This window comes from Chaetodon auriga, chromosome 15 (assembly GCF_051107435.1).
Source record: "Chaetodon auriga isolate fChaAug3 chromosome 15, fChaAug3.hap1, whole genome shotgun sequence".
Taxonomy (NCBI): Eukaryota; Metazoa; Chordata; class Actinopteri; order Chaetodontiformes; family Chaetodontidae; genus Chaetodon; species Chaetodon auriga.
Window position 1 is genome coordinate 6,002,254 of NC_135088.1, and position 22,187 is coordinate 6,024,440.

Consider the following 22,187-nt stretch of genomic DNA (forward strand, 5'->3'; position numbering starts at 1 on the left):
GCCTTAATCTTTGCTCTCTGTATAATCATTAAATTGAAAACAGACAGAAGCTCAGACTATCTCCACAATGACCAAACTATCCTGCAACACTGTGCTGACCACCGCACTATTATCTAATAAACACATAGCTGACAGGACTGTATACAGTAAATGCATGTCAGCAGGTTTACCCTGTGGAAGCTGATTCGACGTGTTTTGGCTTCTTTTAAAGTCTCTTACTTCAAACATCACCTCATTCACGCTCGGGGCTGCACACGTTTAGCTCAAGCTGTGTTATTTGATGTTTTCTAACATCATTGTTTTCTAACAGCATGTTTTCTCCCCCGTGAAGCTCATTAAGTTTCCATTAGGCTACAGCGGTGTGGCGACAAGCTAACTGCAGCAGGTATCTACCGAGGGTCCTCGACTAAAGCCCCCTGCCGCACAGTCGCTGGAGCTCATTTTCCTGCCGTTTATATGTTATTTTAAGGCAAAATGATTTATTAATACATCATTCTTCCATTAAACTGGATGGTGGAGAAAACAAAGATGGCACATTTACTCATGGCTCTGTACGGCAACGTCGGTCGGTCAACCACGTTGGTCCAGACTGAAATATTTCATCAGGCCTACATGACGCCTAATCCGCGAAATTTTCAAATCCTAACGATTTTGCTGATCTCTTGACAAATATTAACATTGACGCCCCCCTGCAGGAGGAACTGTGAATACACTGGTGATCCCAATTCTCTGCGAAACTCCATTTCTTTACGTTATTTTCCTCCACTCTCGCTAATTTAATCTCTCGTCTCTGTACGTTTACGAAGCAGAAACACAAGTTTCGCGACTCGTGTCCTCACATGGGTTCATCCTGGGTGAATTTCCTCTTGAAATTAAACTTCCCGAACACACAGTTCTTATACAAATACTTCAGATTGTTGCCCTGATGCTGATCGATTACCAATTATTTCATTGATAAAAAAGCGTCCAGTCTTGAAAAAAGCAGCAGAGGGTTAATTAAAGGTGGGGATTTGTGTCGGGGTGGGGGCAGGGGACTATTTTAACAAGGTGCCCAGAATTAGTGACACCCCTGCTCACACAGTAGGACGTAGCCAACAGTAACTACGCAAGGCCTTATTTATATTATGACAGCAGGAGAGCTCAGACGGGAGAGCTAGCGTCGATCTGCCCGGGTAACAGTCAGCATTTCGGCTCAAACCACGTGTTTTTCTGCGCAAGGTGAAGGTGTAAAGGGTTAAAGATCAGCGGAGCACATTCGCCAGGTTTGCTCTCTGCTCTCCGGCAGTTGCATCGCTCCGCGGGCAACGCTGGCTCGCTCCGATATTTCAGCTCGCTGTGGATTCTGGGAGTCGAGGACTCTGCCCAGGCTTGTTACCGGACAACCGGAGACATTTTTCGCCGTAGCCCGTTTTGTAAGTAACTGACCGAGCTTGCACGCCGTCGCGTCCGGTCGTGTGCGGTCGCGTCTGGTCGGCCGAGCCTGTGTCCGCTCGCCGTCCTCAGCCGCTAACGTTGCCATTTCGAGCTTTTCTGGCGCGGAGGCCGACAGCGGAGACCGTGCCGCTGGAGCTGACAGTCGGGGAGGGGAGGGAAGGAGGAGCGGGCAGCCGCCGCCGCCGCCGCTGCTGCTCAGCGGGGTTATTTCCATCCGAAAGTTCGTTGACCCGAACGGCAATAAACGTCCTCAGGTCGACTGACAGCTCGGTTTTAGCCGTTAGTTTAACCGCTCGGTCCGCGGATAAGAGACGTTGACGGCACGCGGCATCCGGCAGGCTGTTGGCATGCGGAAATCGTCGCCTTGTCAGCGGGGAAGAAATGCTCGGTGTGTCGGCGAAACCCACCTACCGAAGCTACACCTGACCGGAGCGGAGACATGCCGCAGATGCCGTTTCTGCCATTCGCGGCTGAATAACGTCGTAACTGTTCGCGTTGTGTTTGTTGTGATAAACCGTGTGTGTGGAAGCAGGTTTAGGCACCAGCCTGGCCTTTGGTGGGGCTAATTGATCCAGGAACAGGGAGCTAATTGGTACAAAATAAATAAATAAATAAATAAATAAAATTATTTTTACATGCCATGAAATTACCCCCTGCTCTGACTCGGAAAATCAGACTTTTTAGCAGCGTTTAATCCTGAAATACTCACAGCCACATGCATATTTATATTTAATAATTGATCATTCCCGGGATGCTAATAGCATATGTTATTAATAAAATATCGGTTTGCAGCAGTGATCAGACAGCAGCGTCTCTCTTAATGATCATCCACATGTTCCTTCAGACAGTGTGACATTTAGGATGAGTTAAACTAAACACACAGAAAGCCTAATGTGGATCTTGGGTAAATAGTTTAGTATTTTATCGAGTTAAAGTCTGCTTAAGTAAATGTTTTGAAACTGAGAAACTGTCATGCTTAGGGGATGACAGCAGGTAGATGTAGACACGTGGTTATTGTTGACCCTGAATGCATCATAACAATAGTTTTATTATTTTAATTTATGTTTAATGTATAGTAATGGTGTAGGGCTGAGTGATGGGATGTAAAACATATACAGGACCGTAGCAGCTCACTTTTAATGGGTCAAAAAGTATAAAATGCTCAGTAACTTGAGGTTTTTCTTCTAATGTATTGTTCTCTTATTCAGGAGTGTTTTGAAAACAGACCATCAGTCAGCAAAGAAAAGTATGAAAATACAATTTTAGCTTCAGTTTTCAGTGTCGGGATTGAACGGCTGTGGACGTTTTGGCTTTTCTCTTAGATAGAGCTCATTGTCTGCAGCAGACAGTTTATTTATTTCACTCTTTTATTTTGATTCATCACTTCCTGTGGGAGAAGTGTCCTAACCCAACGCTGCGATTTCATAGGGGCAAACTGGGCAAGCCTGCAGCTTTCCACTTTGGGAAAACTTTCCTCTGCTGCAGCCTCAGTTTGTTATTTCAGACCAGTAAGACGAGTGTGTGTTTTCACACTGGATGCACTGTTTTCCTGCTAAAGTCGTACGCAGATTTGTTAACGCATCCTGGCTGACGTGTCCCTGCAGAGCCCGACACTGGTAGCGGTTTCAGCGCCATGTCCAGCCGAGGAGGAAAGAAGAAGTCGACCAAGACGTCCCGGTCCACCAAGGCCGGGGTCATCTTCCCCGTGGGACGCATGCTGCGCTACATCAAGAGGGGCCTGCCCAAATATCGCATCGGGGTGGGAGCGCCCGTCTACCTGGCTGCTGTCCTCGAGTATCTTACCGGTGAGATTTATTATAAAGAGCAAATAATCTGCTTACAAGAGATGTTTTTGGCTCAACATCCAGAGACGTAAAATGATTTTCTAAACTGCTTCTGCTCTCCAATATTCATGCACGAACTCCTCTGATGTTTTTTACTCACCCGTGTAGCGGAGATCTTGGAGTTGGCAGGTAATGCAGCCAGAGACAACAAGAAGGGTCGCGTCACGCCACGACACATCCTGCTGGCCATCGCCAACGATGAGGAGTTGAACCAGGTCAGCCGATGCACATATCTGAAAAAAGAACAACATTTTAGACATGTTGCATTTAGGTAAACTTGATATCATGTCACACTAAGACCAGCTAAGAGTTAAGACGTGTGTTATCATCAGAGTTTTAGGTTGATTTGTTTCCTTCCAGGCAGCTTGTGACCACATGAACTCCAGTTCTGAACTTTTGTCTTCCTGTCTCAGCTGCTGAAAGGTGTGACTATCGCAGCAGGTGGAGTCCTGCCCAACATCCACCCAGAGCTGCTGGCCAAGAAGAGAGGAGCAAAGGGAAAGCTGGAGACACCCGTCTCGCCCGCCCCCGAGAAGAAACCCAAGCCGGTCAAGAAAACAGCGGCCAAGAAACTGAGTGGGAAAAAGGCCGGAGGGAAGGCTAAGGTACCGCGTCATGTGACCAGGCCACAAGCGTGGTGATTGTGATCAGCGCTGAGTGTGTTTGTGGTCGAATGTGGGAAGTTGAAAGTGGAGAAAGTTTCGTTCTGCGCAGTTGTGTTCAAGTAGTTGTTGCTGAAGAACACCGCAAACATCTAATACCTGTTGCACCTGTTTATCCACTTAATGTTGTCGTCTTGGTATGCTGATTGATCTATAGGCCTGTCATGTTAAAATCAAATCAGACCGGTAGTTTTTAAAGGCAGACAGATGTTACATTACAAGACAAGCATTAGTTTACTATTGAGAGCATGCCTCCAACTCCACAAGGGTTTCATTTAAGTTTTAAGTTCCACACACACGCCATATTAAACATGTACCACGAGTCACGTCTGGAGCATCTTTTGAGTCTTCAGTCCTGTAGTTTGTGTAAAGGACAGCAGTTTCATTCAAACTCATGAAGCGACAGCAGATACCTCAGTCAGTCACTCATGATGCACGACGTTTGTTTGCACCAAAGAGGCGTGTTTCCTTACAAGACTTGTGGGCCGAAGCGTCCCTGCAGTACATCACTGTGATGCCGTTTTGTCACACATTGTACCTTCATCAAACACTTGCAGCTTCTCTGATTTGGATACTTCTCTCGGCCTTGTTGAGGTAATATTTGGATTAATGGTGAAACTTTGTGTAAAATCTGTCATTTTCCAAGCAAAGCGCGGTGTGACTCGAGAGGAATGAGAACATGAGACCGACGAGAAGGAATAAGAGATAAAAACTTCACAAGATAAGATGTGGACTGGTGCTCATGTTCAGCTGTTTCCTGTTAATTGGCGCTAACACCAGAGCATGTGAAGTATGGCAAAGAGTGGTGATAGGGGCTAGAATCAGATTTATTTTGGGACTGGTTATCCTGTCTGCATGCAGTACGTCTCAGGGTTCCTCCTCTGTAAACTGCACGTATGCAGGATGTTGCAGGTTAAATGGTTTATACATCTTCTGGTGTGGACTGGGGACAGGCAGGGAGTCGAACTAACAGCGCAGATGTTTCTCTAGGCTGCAGCAGCTGTGTCGGACTCTGGCCTCTTACATCTGCCCACACGGAGGACATTTTTCCTGTAGAGAAAACCTCACGCAGCATCATCGTGCATTCTGTGTCCTCAACAGAAGCAGGGCGAGGTGAGCAAGGCGGCGTCGGCAGACAGCACCACAGAGGGATCTCCAGTTGACAGCTTCACTGTGCTCTCCACCAAGAGCCTCTTCCTGGGCCAGAAGGTCAGTTTTCTGTCTGCAGACAGGTCGCTGCTACATATACAGTGAAGTACAGTGAAGTCTGGGATGAGCAGATACTGAACTCATGCTAGGCTAAAAGAGGGATGATCAGAGAATATGCTGAAATAGATAAAATTGGGCTTTCTTGCTCTAAAATGCCAATATTTGATATTTTAGAAATCATAGGATTAGGACAGTTTTATGTCTTCTTCATCCTGTTTCAGATTAATCAGATTAGTGCTCAAGAAAACTGTAAAACCAAAGACATGTCCTGTATTTTGCTGAGACTTCTGCAGACTTAGGACTACGAGCTGCCTCTGTAAATATCCATGTTTGGCTTTAATCTTCACTGAAGCAGGTGAAGTCAGTGAGTGACGATCTGATGATGTTTTCTTACCTGTCTCATGCAAAGAAGGCTGTTTGTGATGTTTTGTTCTGTAAATGAAAGTTTCCATCACGCTGCACTTCCTCACAGGTTTGATGTAGTTCAGCAGACTTCATATTGGGACTTGTGCTGCTACACAACAGAGCAGTGCACTAAGTTTAAAGTGTGATATGCTGTGTTAACTGCTTTCCTACTCAGATCTGCCACATCTGTGAGCTCCCCTCGCTTTGTTCCCGCTGAGCATAAAAAAAAACTGTTAACCCTTTTTATTGAACTGAAACATGGAAGTAAATTTGCCTGATGTCTCGTCTAAGCCCTGTCACAGTTTTTTTTTTTTTTTTTTTTTTAAATGATCAAGTTTCAAGATCACAAGATCAGGAAGATCAGAAGCTTTTAGAAACAGATGCGTTTGGAACACATGAAAGGCAGCGAGGCAACATCGCCACTGAGAGAATGAATGACTCAAGAGTGATGCAAGGAGTGTCACGGACTCCCTGCTCCTGCCTTTAAACAGTGATAATAAGCGATAGTCAGCGCTGATTTTGGCTCCTGTGCACACTCTTTGTGCTGCAAAATATAATACGATGTGTGCTGCGTTCAGGATTCACTCATTTCAGCAGTGTTTTTTGCCTCTCACTAACATGTTAGTGTAGTTCAGCAGAGCAGATGCTGACTGACGGTGTCTACAGGAATGTACTTTTTTTGGAAACAGGGTTGTTATTTGCAGTAGTTTTACAAACTGCTGAGTCATGAAAACTCTTTATTACGCTGTTTAAATCGAACGATTAAGTGAAATGCGCTCCACAGGGGAGCAGAGGTGGTAAATTTACTTCCATAGCTCAACGTTTCAGCTCAGTTGTGACTTAAATCGCTGCTGAAGGCGCTGCATGCTTTGGTCCACTGTGCATATGCTGATATTATTTAATACTGACTGATGAAGCTGACCTGATGTAGTAACACACACACACACACTCTGATTCTGCCCAAATCATTTGGCTACAGATTCTGTTTTTAAAGCTTGACTCTCTCTCCCTCTGCTGTCTCTTTTCAGTCATCTAAAGCAGATTTCCTGTTTTAGTAGATTTTTTCTGAACACCACAGACTGTAGTGTCAGAAAATACCTTAAATACATTGAAAATGACATCTTTTTTCCCCTGTTTCCTGAGGCTGAAATATGGCTTTAAAAGCAGCATTTGGCACAGAGTCGTTTGATACACATTTGTGGATGTGTCACGTGTGCGTGACAGGCGCAGCAGTGTTTGTCTGCTGTGGTTTCACCCTCTTCATTAGCAGAAGGCCTCAGCGCTCGGTTGTGTAGCTGACCACAGATTACAGCAGCTGTTGAAATCAGCGGATGATAATTAATCAAAATGAATGCAGTTAGCCTCCCACTGATTAAGATAATGAACCCTCGAACAGAGAAGCTAGTCTGTTCCTGTTTTATAGACTTAATTATCGTAACTACTTTTCCTGCCCCAGTGTTCAGCCTCATGCACTCCCAATGACTGCTCTGTTGTCACTTCTTTGCTTTGGGATGATTTGGGCTTTTAATTATACATTTCAAATGCTTGGAGTTGAAACGTGTTCGTTTAAGAGACGACTGACGAGTGTTAGACTCTGACACGCTAACAGGATGTGGCCTATGCATTGAAATCTCTCAACATTTAGAAGGATACCTTGACATTTTGGCTTGTTGTAGAATATTCCTTCAGTCGCGGTGAAATCGCCAGCTTTGAAACTGTGACAGCGAGGCCTTCACAAACACACAAACATGAGAAAAATCATTGTACAATAAGTAGTAATACACTGTAATTATTCTCGGTTCTGCTGCCTCACAGTCAAGTCTGCAGTAGATGGTAAGAAATCAAACTGACGTTATAGGAACGCGTAGATTGAGTTTACCCTTCAAAGGTTTGGAGTCACCTGTTATATTAATGTTTTCCTCTTTCCTTCAGTAATGGCCACTTTAACATAGATCAACAGTAGAATTCAGACACCAAATGTGTTCTTGCCCAAAAGAAGAAGAAGAAGAAGAATTAAATGATTTAAGCTAAGTTTAAATCGATAAATAAATAATAAATAATTTTAAAGGCGATGTCCTCACAGTGCTGCGTGAAGGAGAGGATAACAACACCTTTGATTTGGAATTTGTTTTCCACTCCAGAAAAGCGTAATTGACCCGAGATCTTTACTGAACCATGACATTTGGCGTCTTTAATAATTGGGGAATCCGGTTTTCTGTGGGCCCTGTGCAGTACAAAACATGACTTTTTATGTCCTTTCAGCCATCTGACTGCTCTGAATCAGCCTTTTGTGGCAGGCGATTCCAAACTTTTGAATGTTATTTTATTAAGACGCAGACACGTTTTGACATTTCACAGTAGGAAATAATAACTAATTAAAGAAATGATGGCTGAGTTCCATTTAGCTGCTTCACCGTCACACTGTCACGGCTTGCTGGGACACTCAAACAGACCTGAGCCCCTGTTGATGCCATTTAGCTATTTCACCGTATTTTACAGCCTTCTGCATATTGTATCTGTCCCTCGTTGTCTGTGTCTCACAGACGTGGTCCTAATTTTCCAGACTGTTTGTTTTCATTGACGTTTTAAATAATTTAGCATTTCTCAGTCAATGCGCTGGCAGGCCTGCTGTCCTCTTTCAAAGCCTTTGTCACAGTTTGCCTTGCAGTCGTAGATGTGACAGCGATCATCCAGAGGTCTGAGTTAACGCTGTTTTTATGGCTTTTAACCTGATATAACCGTTAGCAGTCTGCAGCAGTGTTTTGGTCCAGGAGGTGATCACGTTACACCCTCGTGCACACGACTCAAACATGTAGCTTTGACCCGCCGTTCTACAAATCATCAAAAAGTCAAGGTATCCCTTCGAGCAGCGGTGTGAGTCTGGTTTTAATGGCTTTGCTTCCTTCTTGCTCTCCCCCCTCCTCGGCATGCCTCCCCCTCCGCAGCTCAACCTTATCCACAGCGAGGTCAGTAACTTGGCTGGCTTTGACGTGGAGGGGGTCATCAACCCCACCAATGCTGAACTTGAACTTAAAGATGATCTAGGTGAGCTCCCCCCATCCTCTCTGGCCCCAGCGAGGTTTTAGATTTAAAATCCTTGAATGTTCAACACCTTTTCCTTAAATGACATCATCTTTGAATGAAGAACTCTGAGAATAAGGGTTCAGACTGCTGGACTGGTCCAAAGGGTCTTCCTCCACCAGGTCTGTTCATTCACACTGTGGGCAGCTGGCTTGATGGACAGATGTTGATTAAACCTACATCATGCATGGCTTATTTTCAGTTCAAAATCCCAAATTAATCACTTTATTTGAATGACTGAAGATATGATAAAAGGAAAATCCAGGTGAAAATCATGTTTTTGTAGTAATAATACCACTCTTTGGTTTAACCAGTCACTGTTTTTTTGTTTTACTTAAAGGGACCCTGATTCATAATCAGCAGGTTCTCTTCACTTTCTGTGACTGGAGACTTTTTCAGATGAACTCTTGTGAGCTCAGAAAAGTCTTTAAAACCTCTTTATTGTTACAGAGATTTGTGTTCTCTTCTGGCAGGAAATGCACCTTTCGGATACCCGAGAACATGAAATGAAAAAGGAGAAAATCACTTAAAACCGACCTTTAAAAAAATGGGTTTAATGCAGCTCCAGAGTATTTGCATATTAGCAGGAAGCGTGCGACATGATCGACCTTTGATGTCTGCTGACCTGCCTGCTGACCTGTCCTCAGCAGACTGACTCCGGGTGGGTCGGCTCTCCTTGTTGATGGTGTTGCTCGCAGTGGGGAAACCTGGTGGAGGTCTTAACTTTAACCGTGAGGAACTGACCCTGCTTTAGAGTCGAAGGACTTTTCTCTCGTAGATCAAGCGAGAAATCATACAAAAATACAATTTCTTGTAGTCAGACCTGAATTTGTGTGGACACATTCAAGAATTTTATCAAAGCTGCTCAGAGCAGTGATCCTGCTTGCTCTTCCCATCGTTGTTGAGGTTCCCTCCAGGTTGTCCTCCTTTCACATGGCTGCAAACCTTGATAATTCTTGATAATCAGTCATTTCAGGAGTTACTGGAACAAAATAGAGGACCAATTCTCAGAAGACTGACTGACATGAACTCCTCTGTTAGTTGCTCGCTGCAGCCGGACCGTGAGAGCGATGGCCTGGAGTGGGATCATAAAGATGAATCAGGAATCAGGACGACACAGTTAGTCAGATTCAGTTTAAAACTGCAAAATCCAAAATTACAGTATTTTGAAATGCACTCAAGTACGTAATCTGGTGTGTCGATGAGTGTAAATTTGGAGAACTGAGCCGTCCTGATTCTGACAACTCTGATTCCAGGAAAGTTGGAACGCTGTGACAAAAGTGAAAAAAACAGGACGTGATAAATTACAAACTGTGTTTACTGACAGTGAAGTGATCCTGAGCCCATGTGGTAATCTCCTCTATCCAATCATGATACTTTCACCTGTTACCAATCGACCTGTTTACCTGTGGAATGATCCAAACAGGTGTCTTTGGAGCGTTCCACATCTTTCTGTCAGAAAGGATGAGCAAATGATCACATCCTGTTTTATTTAAGCTTCACACAGCGTCCTGACTTTAGGAACCAGCGCTGTAAATGATGATGTGACTCACCGCGTCACAGCTGCTTCCTTCTTTCCTGTGACGTCCTCAGCCAATGAGGAGCGGGCTCACTTCTCTGTCTCCTTTCTCTCTCCTCTTCTCTGTCATCCTTTATTTTTCGACATGGTCTCTCCCATCTTGTTGCTCCTGGTCACTCACTGTGTTTTTACCACCATGTTGTTTGCCTGTTGTTTGTCGTTGTTGTCGTCTGTAGTTGCAAGTTGTACAAGCCGACATTTCCTCCGTGGAGAGCGACGTTGTCGTTCACCCGACCAACTCCTCCTTCTATACAGGTGGTGAAGTAGGTAAAGGAACCATTGACCCCACGGAGACCTCGAGTGCCTGTCTGCTGTCTCTCTCTGTGCATATTCCAGATCGTCTGCACTGCAGTCTGTGGACAAACACCGCAGCAGCAGCAGCAGCAGCAGCAGCAGCAGCAGCAGCAGCAGCAGCAGCAGCAGCAGCAGCAGAGTTTTTCTTCTGCTCTGTTCTCACCCCACAGCCCAACTCCCTGCTGTTCTTACTGTAAATGCTTCATTGTAGCATTTATGTAGTTTTGTGAAACATCAGCCGCGTTTACTATTTTATATACGCAATTAAGTGCTTGCGGGAAACTCCACTTTCCAAGATTAGAAAGTCAGCTGCCAAAGAGCGTTATAGTCACACGCTGTGTTTTCAGTAAACCTCGCGCCGAAGACAAACTCAATGTGGACATTGTGAGAGGGGTCGTTTGAATCTGGCAGTTTTTACCACAGTGAAAAAGGCTGCTGGTTGGCAGCTGACTCTTCTCAGATGTCTGCATTTTTTAGGCAAGAATTTTCAAAACAGGGGTCCGTCTCTCCAAGCAGGATTAATCAAGTTAGCTGGATAACCTACATCATGGGCTGAAGCAGAAAGAGCAGACCACAGCACGGCTTGGTCTCATTTATGTGACGGGGAAGGCTGCGGCTAAAAACGGACCCGACTTCAACAGACAAGGCAAAAGTATTTCTGCTGTTTACTCGCAGTCGGCAAAAGATGAATTGAAATCTTCCCAGAGTTGTAAAGTCCTGTTTCATCGAACTGTAAGAAGCTGGGCATTGTTTCTGTGTTTGAAAAGCCTCCAGACTGATGGACCTACTTTTAAAACCGGTCCTCCTGGGTGGTAGTTTCATTGTTGACACACCTGTGCCTGAAACGCACACCCTCGCTAATGCAGCCTGAGTGCCCAGTGAGTCGGTACCCCTGCTTCATGAGACAGACCCGTGCTTTAGTCACACCATCCTCATGACTTTCCCAAGAATGTCAAACCGACGACAGTAAACGTTCACCGTCTCTGCAAGTTTATTTTCACGCGATCCGGGCTCAGGCTGCAGCCAGCCTGCAGGATGTGTATGAGCCTTTTACATGGCTGGTCCGTGCGTCTTCACCTTCCCAGCTAACCTCAGTTTGTAACACCGTCGTGTCAACAGAAATGTGGACAGAGCAGTTGAGGGCTTCATGTGACGACTTCATATTTCTGTCAGTGTAATGCTGATATCATGCTGCTGCTGCTGCTGCTGCTTGTTGCTTTGTTCCACGTGGCTGAAATGCGGACGATCTGCGACTCACTTCATATCCTGTGACCTCCGACCCCTCGGCTGTGCTGTCAGTTCAGCTGGTTAGAAAGAGAATCCAGAAAGACGTTTTCCTGAAGCCTCGAATTGAGACTGAGAGTTGATCACTGAGTGAATGGACTAATTCAGCATTAGTGATGGTAAAACAGGCTGTTAAAACAGAAGAGATTGTTTTTTTTTTTTTTTTATCTGCTTGCTCGTATTGGCTGTTAAATCATCTGAAGAGCTTTTTTCCGCTAACCTTTCTTTAAGAGGCTGACATTAACATGATCGGATTTTGCTCTCCTGCCTGTTTTGAGTGAAATTGCAGCCGGAACGTTAATTTCTCCGGCTCTGGTAGATTTGAATCACCTCTTTCCTCTCTGGTTTCCTATGCGGCTTCTCTCTTTAGCTCTGAGTGAATCTGAAACAGTGGGATCGATGTGGAATGACTTCCTTTAGCCATCATAATAAGCGGGAAACAAACAGTTGAATTCGCTTTCCCAGCGGTCTCATAGCCTCCTGATGTATATTCCTCCTCTCCACAGTTGAACTTAGATTGCTTCCTGGACTGTGTCACTTGAAATGTGTGTGCAAACATGGCAGAGCTCATCTATGACATGCTGCTAGCTGTTTTTCCTTTTTAAACAAACTCTTAACTGTAATTTGCGAGTGAAAGAAAATACCCTCAGCGCACTGCGTATAAGCCAGTATGTGAGGACAGAGGGAAGTAATTAGGGACCGGGGCTTTAATACATTAGTTTAACTGACTCAGGATGAGTCATTTGGAAAATAGCAGTGCTGAAACTTCATTTGTGAGACTTTTTCCCGAGTCTCACAAATAAAGTAACAGAGGCTCAGTGTGCTGCCTGACAGCTCAGAGACCCAGAGAGAAGCCAGGTGAAATGATTGACAGCATCGTTGTCTTGCCTGCCCACCTGTCTGTCTGTCTGTCTGTCTGTCTGTCTGTCTCCCTCCCTCCATGTCTGCCTGCTCGCCTGTCTGTCTGCATGACATCACCTCTCCTCTTTCCTGCTGTCCGTCTCTGTCTGTCAGCATTATGTAAGGATGCAATCACTCCAGGCCTCTCTTTCATTTGCAGGCTCTGCTCTGGAAAAGAAAGGAGGGAAGGAGTTCACTGATGCGCTGCAGGAGCTGAAGAAGAAAAACGGCCCTCTGGAGGTGGCTGGCGGTAAGTGTGCAGAGCAGATCATGTCAGGATTTGCCCACTAGTACCATTTTTTTTAATTCCCCTGCAGAGTTTAGGTTGGACCTCACTCAGGTCACACTCTGACTTTTAGCTGCTGTTGGTTGTGCAGCTCTGGCTGCAGTCAGTGCAACAGAAGGCCTGAATATTACTCTTAATTGGCGACTTTCACGATGATAAATAAGATGAGTTAGTTTTTCATGGCTAAGCGTTTACAAAGACCGATTGCAGGTAGCTCGGTGCTCCTCCAGGCAGCTGCACCACAGAGTTTACCCTGAAGGGAGCATAAATCTCAGGTTGAAGTCGTCCAAGGATGAATACCTGAGAGCGATGGAGGTGATAGCAGATAGAGTTTGAGTGACTTTATCACAGAGTTCTTTGAGTTTTTGGACGGCTGAGAGGCAGCGGGATGACTCGGGGTCACTTTACCTTTCATTCTGTGTCGTAACAGCTAAAATTTGTGCTGATGAAGCTACCTTTGCTGTCGCTGTTCAACCTGTCCAACCTCCGCAGAGAGTGTGAGCGGCCGCTCTGTTTTGCATTCGCGCTGCCTCTCGTTTGTTTTGCATAACTGACATTTGACTTTCTTGCAATGTCGCCACTGAAGGACTTAGAAAAGTGCATATTGATCCACTCCAGCACCACCCAGCTCCTATGACAGTGATGTCAGCGCGTCCAGTAAATCTCTCTTCTCACACGCCGAGCCGAACAGGGCCGGGTCCTCCTGGCGTCCGCTGCCACATTCAGCAAATGATGTCAGGACACTGCTGCGAGGATTAGCCCTCTGGACACGAACAGTCACATTTGACTAATTCATTCGTCTCTTATAGGCTTGATGTTGCCAGAGTTTCCTTTATTATTGAAGTTTTAAGAGAAACTTTGAATACTCGGATATTTTTGTCATGAAAATGATCAAAGACGTTTAGTATTGGCACGTCAGATGTGCTCCTGGCGTCTCCAGTCTTCAGAGAGCCATATTGTTTGAGCCCTTACAGATTGTTTTATCTTTCAGTCCATTTGTCTGCACTCCCTCTTTCTGCCTCTCTCTTATTCTTTCTCCATCTGTCTCTCTCTCATTATTCATCACTCACACTCACTTTTTCAAGCACTCCCCACCTTCACCACTGCTCTCTCTGTCACATTCAGCCAAGTTAGCTCAGCATCATAATCCCGGTCTCTGTGTGGAGCTCATAAATAGATTACCAGGTGACTGAACACCGAGCCAGCGGAGCCTGTCAGGGATTCTGGGGATCTGGATCGGCCAAACGGTCATCCTGACCAGACCTTGTTCAGCACAGCCGTCAGACAAGTTCTTCATCCTGTTTAAAATACTTAAAAAGTATTTGTTCGCCTGGAATTTGCAAGCTTCCCAATTTCAAGGCCATGTTGTTATTCAAGCAGGAGTTTCATTTTCCAAAAATGGAGAAGTTAAGTTATTTTGTGATGCATGGTTCATTCATCAGAGTGACCTGCTGCACAGATACATTTACAGTATCATAATGAAAATGACAAGTGTCAGATGAGTAAATGAATGATTCAAGCCTGCAAATTAAAATGAAAAGGTGAACGATGACTTGTTTACTGAATACTTACCAAACATTTCATGTGTTTAAGTGTCCAGCTGCACCAGAGGGATTAATCACTTACTCTTTTTAAAGCAGAGGAGCCAAACATTTCCCAACTCTGGCTTGTCATTTGTAAGGATTTGCTGCTGTTCCATGAGAGTAAATTCAGTGTCTTTAGTTGAACAGAAGACAAGATTTCATGACATCGATTTGGGCTTTGGGTAGCTGTGACAGATATTTTTTCTCTTTTTTGGCGTTTTAAGACCAAACATTAGCTGATAAATGGCTTTCCATGAGACAGAGCGTGGTTATATAATGATGAATGATGTTACAGAGCTAACAGCACTGTCACTATGCTCTGGAATTGACCAGCGGGACAAATTCCTGTGCTGAAGTCGATCTTGACATGAAAGCTCAGCGCAGATTTGCTTTCCCTCCATGAACGGATCCTTTGTGCTCTGCAGCCTCCATTCTCAGATTTTGTTTGTTATAAATGCTGGTATGAATTCCTCGTCCGTTAACCTGCCTGACAAATTTATTTACCTGTTGCTTTGCAAGCAGACTTATTGAGGACTTTGGCCTTGATGTGTGTTTTCATTAACAGGCAGTGAAGAGGTCGAGATGGGCAGCAGATCAAGTAAACTTTGAACAGTCCAGACATGTTTGTGCTGATAGATAATTGGCTAATTGGTATTAGAGCATGAACACACACACACACACACACACACACACACAGACACACTGTAGTTCATTTAGACTTAATCCCACATACATTATTCTGCTGCCACAAACTCCTCAGTGGTAGAGGCAGACAGATAAATGAGCCGAGCTGCTCCACAGAGGAACACTGACAGGCTCATTTTTCTTCTGTAAGTGTTCTGCTCGGTCCTTCATTTCACTTATTTAATGGATCCCTGTCAGAAACGTGTCTCTGTGTTTATGTAATAAAATGACAGTTGGTTATATTATGTGTCAGAAATCTAGTATTGGCTGGGCTGTACTTACTAGAGCGCCCAACGTGTATTCATCCACAGCTGGAAATAGTCCCCAACAAATGTGCTGTTTACTCCTGTTTGAGTAACGTTTGCTAAAAGCTACGGTGCCCACGTGTTTGAGGAGGATGCTGTGTTCAATGTTGAGCAATACGTTGTTGGGTTTGCTTTTTTTTCTTACTGTAATTGAAAATAAGGAAAATATAGAAGGACACCTGGTGGGTTTTTTGCAGAACAGGAAGTAATCTGATTCAAGCGTCTGGCAGCAGCATGGATTTTTTTTCTTCAGCTTGAAGTTGGTGGCATTAGCTGCTGTAAAGACACCACCCACAGCAGCTCAGCCCGCATCAACAGAAACGTTGCAGCGCAGCCCGCGGAGTTTGATTGACAGGTGATCTCCAGATGTGCAGCGTACAAACACCACGGCACACTTCCTCCTTCCCAAACCGTAAGACAAGTTTGAACTTTCCAGGCAGCCACGAAGGCCGTAATCATCGCGGTGCGCACACTTCACCTCAAAACCAGATCACACGGCAGCGTGAGCGTCTCTCGCTCTGCTGTGTGAAGTCTCTCCGTCCTCTGCGTGCCATCTGGAAATCAGCTCGTCCTCAGCGTTGACTCCGGTCCAGTCACACGTTCGCTGTGTGCTAATAAAATCTGACTGGAGGCTTTCTCACTTCACAGAGTCGGGGGCTTTGGCTGAGCTGCACCGTCTACAGCTGCTGCTTCGACTCTTCTGTTTCCTCCTCTCCTCTTCTCGTCCCTGTTCTTCCTCGTCTCCTCTTTGTTTCTCCTCTCGAGCTGTCTGGAGAAGTGATTTCTCTGGCCCACCTCGCTGTAACACCGTGGCCAGACCATTTTACGTTCTGGGAGATTTGCTACATACATTTTCCACAAGGCAAAGTGTTATTTTAGCATCTCGAGCCACCAAACGCAGCTTTTTTTCTTTGACTTCTGACAAAACTGGTTAATGAAGCTGCGTTTGACTGGAGACAATGGACATGACGTGAGGAAATCCAGGTGAACAAGTTCACTCCCTGCCTGACGAAACAAGACGACCACAGATATTTGAAAATGTGATGCAGCAGCACAGTAACAAGTCGTCTCAGAAAAGCAGGTTTAAGGATTTACTAAATGATGCAGGTGTCCGCTGTGGGTGTCTACAGACGTTCTTCTTCCCTTACGTTTCAGTATGTTTTCAGTGTTGTGCAAGCAAAATGTGTAATGGGAGTATATTACACCACATTTCTTCTTGTCTCTGTTAAATGTCAGGCGTGGTGAGAGCGAACCTTTGCTGTGATTTAATTCAGGACTCGAGCTTTTAGTTGATTCAGGATTGTTTTGTTTATTTTTTTGAGCCAAAAAGGCCAAAATGTGCAGCAGTTCACTCGTCCTGGCTCTTTGTTCTATCATGACGTGGTGATTTTTCCCTGATTTACATGATTGTAAAGTGAGTGTCTGTTGATTTTGGACTGTTGGTCAAACAAAAGCTCTAAAATCTATTTAAAGATGTCTTCTTGGACTGTGGGGAATTGTGGGAAATTGGACACTTTTCACACTTTTCAAAGTATTATCCTAAGAATCTCTCCTATTCAATGTAAAAGCATATTTCCTGTTCCCTTCTCGCCTTACTAACCGTTCTTCGTCCTCTCTCCTCTCCATCCTTCAGCCGTGTTGACCGCCGGCTTCGGTCTGCCGGCTAAGTACGTCATCCACTGTAACAGTCCGGGCTGGGGCTCCGACAAGTGTGAGGAGATGCTGGACAAGACGGTGAAGAACTGCCTGGCTCTGGCTGATGAGAAGAAACTCAAGTCTGTGGCTTTCCCCTCCATCGGCAGCGGGAGGTGAGAAAACACTGGAGGAAACACAGATACTGCACTATATTAACTTTAGAGTGTTTTCACTCTGGCTTTTAGTGTAAAACTGGAAGTCGTTTGCCAGAAAGTGTGGTAAAATGAACACTTTGCATGTCTGGTTCCAGACCAGGAAACTGTACCTGAGTGGAAGAAACATCTCTTCTCTTCGTAACATCCTGAGTGGCATTCTTGCATCGTCAGCACTAAAAAGTTGCGTTCGTGTGTCTCTGCCCGCTGGTACATTTTTTTCCTCTGTGTAAGTCGATCCCAGAGTTGACATGGTCTCCTGGCAACTGTGGTAAACACCTCCACTTTGATCTGGAAAGATTTAACAAACATGCCATGTGTTGGACCAACAGTGAGAGTGTGAAAGCAGCCTTTACCTCGTGACCCCGTGAAACAACGGGAACGCTGCACGTCTACGAGCTGTTCAGTGAGCGACGTGTCCTGCTCAGATACTGTCATTTAGATAGTTTTACAGGCCTGAGGAGGCAAAACTGTGCAGGAAATAACCAAAAAACAAAGTTTACAGAAGTTTCCAAAACTAAGCTAAAGATTTGTGTAGCAGAAATGCACTAACACTGTAGCACATATGCAGTACTGTATACTGTGTACACATCACTGAAATATCTCAACAACTTTTGGATGGATTGACATGAAAACTGGCACAGATAATCATGGACGCCACAGGAGGATCTACTGGATCCTACTGACTCAACTGAACATCTGATTTTTCCTCGAGCGCCACCATGAGGTTGACATTTGGGCTTTTTAGTTAAATGTTAATGTAATAACTGGTGATTTTCATTTTGTTTCATCATCATGAAGCTTCTGTTTGTCCAATACTTTGTTTTATTCAGTTCAACCTGTAAAACTAATGAATAATATATTCCCGTCAGCCTCGGCTGCGCTTTGAGTTTTGTGATACTGAGCAAACATTAGCATGCCACTGGGCCAAACTGGGATGGTGAACCATCTCACCTGCTTCACCATCAGCATGTTCACATTGTCCTTGTGAGCATGTTAGCATGCTAATGTTAGCATGTAGCTGTGCCTCAGTATAGCCTCACAGAGCTGTTAGTATGACTGTAAACTTCTCAAAGTTTTCACACTCCAGAAAAAAAACTTTAAATGATCAAAGTTAGCCTGGCCGGTCCTCCAAACTACGTGTGATACTGCATACTAACAACGACAGTATGTGGACCTCCAACATGATGAAGTCACGTCTCTCCACATTTCACGGTGTGCTCTTTCCGGTCAGGAATGGTTTCCCGAAGCAGACGGCGGCCCAGCTGATCCTGAAGGCCATCTCCAGCTACTTCGTGGCCACCATGTCTTCCACCATCAAGACCGTCTACTTTGTGCTGTTCGACAGCGAGAGCATCGGGATCTACGTGCAGGAAATGGCGAAGCTGGAGACGAGCTAAGAGTTTGGATTATTTCTCCTCTTTTTTTCCCCCCCACTCTGTTTTTTTCCTGCAAGGAAATAGGAAGGTGTTTATTAGTGATTTGTTAAATATGAAGAGAAGAAGAAAAAGAAGAATCTTTCTAAAGGCCGGGAACTTGTTTTTGCATTATGTTTGTATTTTTCTTATATTGTTTTTAATTTCTTATTTTCAGCTCTGGCGTTCAAACGTAAAAGTGCACTGTCCATTCTGCGGTCTTTTAATACAAGCAGTGCCACACGAAACAGATTCAGCAAGTGAAAAGACTCACTGTAAGCTTTCATTTTCATGGTCCATACGGTCAAAGATGTTATGAGACATAGCTTCACCTCAATTAACCAGGCTTCCAGAGAAGTCTGATGAATACGGGTTAATGCAAGTGATGGCAGTAAAGATAGTTTAAAAAAAAAAGAAGAAGAAGAAGAAGAAGAAACAGCTATTGTCTTTCTTTTAATCTCAAAAACACAAGACACTTAATTCAGTGTATTTTTGGTATCAGTTGTTTTGGAACATCTCTGTTGTTAATAGTACTGTATCATGAAAAGTTCAGTTTGCTCTTCTTTGGTCTTCAGGAGACTAATGTAAGAACTATGGAACGAGTTTTTGTTTTCGTGTCGTGTGTTGCAAATTCCTGTGTTTGCCTTCGTTCACACAGGCAAAATAATTTGTTTCCTTGTGTGCTGCAGAGACCTCGAATTAAAAAAAAAAAAAAAAGAAAGAAAATTAAATAATAATCAGTTTAAGTTGAAGGTCCAGTGTGCAGGATTTAGTGTGCAATCACCGGAAAATGTTTTCATTACCTGTTTCTATGGTAGCCCTGAATGGACAAACCAAACCTAGAGAGGCCTTTTTTTGTGTTTTAAGCGGCTGCTGTAGGAGAGGGTGCGTGAGGGGTTTTCACGTGGTTGCAGTCTGTAATCTCACCTCTAGATGCCACTAAAATCTGCACACTGGAGCTTTAAATATTCATGTGATGCCCGTATATTAACTCCTCATCCTGGTACTGATGTCATGAGCTCATACATACCTGTTGGTTGTCATTTACCGTACAAATGCATCAGTTTATGACATAAAATGGTAGAATTGGAGGTTTTTGCAGGGCACTAATGGGTTTATATTGTGTGTTCCTATGAGTGTTTATATAGATGGAGTATTTGTGAAATGTTATAGTAAAATATTGGACTGTAACATAGATTTTTATTTTCTATTTTAATTTTCACACTGATTCTAAAAGGCGCAGGTGATTTGGAAGCAAAAAAAAAAAAAAAAAAGAAGCATCGCAAGAGGTAGTTTTTTTTGTGTGTTTTGTCTTTGTTAAGCCATAAAACAAATGTACTAATTTTTGCTGGAAGTAGAGGCTCTCTGCAGTTGCTTTTGGTTTGCTCTTTCACTCAGCTGCCACTAGATGGCTCCCTGTAATCAAGAATTGGTTTTTCCCATCTCAGCCATTTTCTGTGCAGCTGCAGGCCTCTTCACACAGACGCTGGGCGATTTGAATTGGGATTGACGGACGTATACGAGGAACGTGACTGCTCTGCTGCATTTGGACTTTTCGAAAAGCTTAACTTTCTTATGAAAAAATGTAAAATGCTTTCTAAAGAGTTGCTACAATTGATGATTCTACAAAAGGTCTGTACACACTCCGGTAATAAAATACCTTTAAAAACCTAATTTTGTTCCTCTTGAAATTATGAGATCATTTTGTGTTTCATGCCGACCTTGAAGATGCTGCCAGGAGCCGTGGGCCTCATAAAATTAGAAAACAATGAGCCTAAAGTTTAATTACAAGAGAAAACTTCATTGTCTCCCATGGAAACAAGTATGTGTGTGTCTCGAATGTAATAATAAATCCATCTCCACTATATTAAAGTGAGCACAGTTTTAAGTGTTGCAGAACAAATGGCAGAAGGATGACATGCTACATTTATTTGATTTGACTGAAAGCCGCAGTCAAAGCCTCAGGATCCCAGTTCAACCTCTGGCTCTGCGAGCGTGTGTGTGTTTCTGTGCCGTACTTACGAGGACCGAATGGCCTCCAGTGAGAAAAGGGGGAGATTATCAGTGTGAAGACATTCTCATGAACGTGATCAATTTTGGGATCACAGCTGAAGGATCGGTTAGAGATGAGTGTGAGTGCGCTGTTGTTGCTCAACTCTAACTTTCCTGTCAATGACAGTTGTGATGCCGACCATTTTGTGGCCTCTTTTTACACACCACTTCCCTAAACCTGATCCCCTTTTTAAAGACACAATGAACAAGCCAATGTGCAAACTTCAGCACGTATAATTAGACTAGAAAAAACTGGAAGCAAGACATCTGACGACTGTTAAACAGCAAAAACAGAAATGTCCACACTAAGCAGAACAAGTTTTCACTCTTATCCGCAACTTTGAGCTACCTGTATCCAGATGTGACCTGATGTAAACATGACAATTTTGTAATGACTCTGAGCTTTATATCAGAAGTCAAGTGCACTGATGCGCAACGTGCTTTGATATTCAAGTGAAACATGACTGTAACTGGTTGTAAGAGTCCACTTTCTCTTTCTGAAAATGGTGAAGAGTTCAGCTTTTCTTGCGTGTTAGTGAACTGCAGAAGAAGAAGAAGAAGGCTTGTGTTAAAACATATTCATCCTGACACTGTGGGCTCTTGCGGTCATGCGATAATGACTGTTCTTGTGGAAAGAGAGCGGGAGACGTGGCTCACATCCCTGCTGCCTTCTTTCAAACATGAAGACCATCTTTCTCTAAGCGTCAGCCTACAACAACTGCCACTTGGTGACAGTGAAATAAGCTGCCATATTATCCCTTTTCAAGTTTAAATATGGCGAATGTGTTAGCAAACAGCCACTGAGCAACAGCAGTATTTTTTGGAGTTGTGTTCCTGGTGGCCTGGCGAGTGTAAGGCTCCACCAACTCAGTATCTGTCCCGTCAGCTGCTCATCTGTGTTCACCAGCTGGCTGCTGACTTTGTCCGTCTGTCATTTGGTGTTGGGTAGGAAGCATAAAGAAAGTTTATCGGAGCTTTTTATCTTAAAACCATGTTGATACTGAAGGCTGTAAAACCAAAACAACATGCTAAAGGATGCTAAGAGTCGACTGATGGTCGTCTGGGTTCACCACCACAAGTGACCCGTTTGATATACAAGAATTAATGTGATCCGATGATAATACAAAAATATAGATTATAGCTGCTTTAGTTCAGTTTTGGTTGCCTAAATGTTGGGCGGCAATCACAAAGAACCCTTTTGTTTTAGTTTGAGGAAGGAAGGAGTATCAGCCATGTTTAGAAACGTCATTTGTGACCAATCAGAAAATTGCTGCTGATGTGTGTCATACAAACAAAATCAAGCCTGCGTGTAGAAAGGCCCCT

At 44.1% G+C, this 22,187-nt stretch overlaps 1 protein-coding gene across 2 annotated transcripts; it reads left to right on the forward strand.

Moving 5' to 3' along the window:
- The first annotated feature begins 1,071 nt into the window (after nucleotides 1–1,071).
- macroh2a1 (macroH2A.1 histone) lies at nucleotides 1,072–20,486 on the forward strand. 2 transcript variants are annotated; one of them, XM_076750191.1, is made up of 9 exons: nucleotides 1,072–1,412; nucleotides 3,039–3,239; nucleotides 3,387–3,493; nucleotides 3,692–3,883; nucleotides 5,042–5,149; nucleotides 8,500–8,599; nucleotides 12,853–12,942; nucleotides 17,184–17,358; nucleotides 18,632–20,486. In XM_076750191.1, the coding sequence occupies exons 2-9, from the start codon at nucleotides 3,068–3,070 to the stop codon at nucleotides 18,795–18,797; spliced, it is 1,110 nt and encodes a 369-aa protein (XP_076606306.1). In that variant the 5' UTR covers nucleotides 1,072–1,412; nucleotides 3,039–3,067; the 3' UTR covers nucleotides 18,798–20,486. The 2 variants fall into 2 exon arrangements, with proteins under 2 accessions (XP_076606306.1, XP_076606307.1); XM_076750192.1 differs by lacking the exon at nucleotides 8,500–8,599 and adding an exon at nucleotides 10,391–10,481 and having other exon boundaries at nucleotides 1,283–1,412.
- The last annotated feature ends 1,701 nt before the right edge of the window (nucleotides 20,487–22,187 follow it).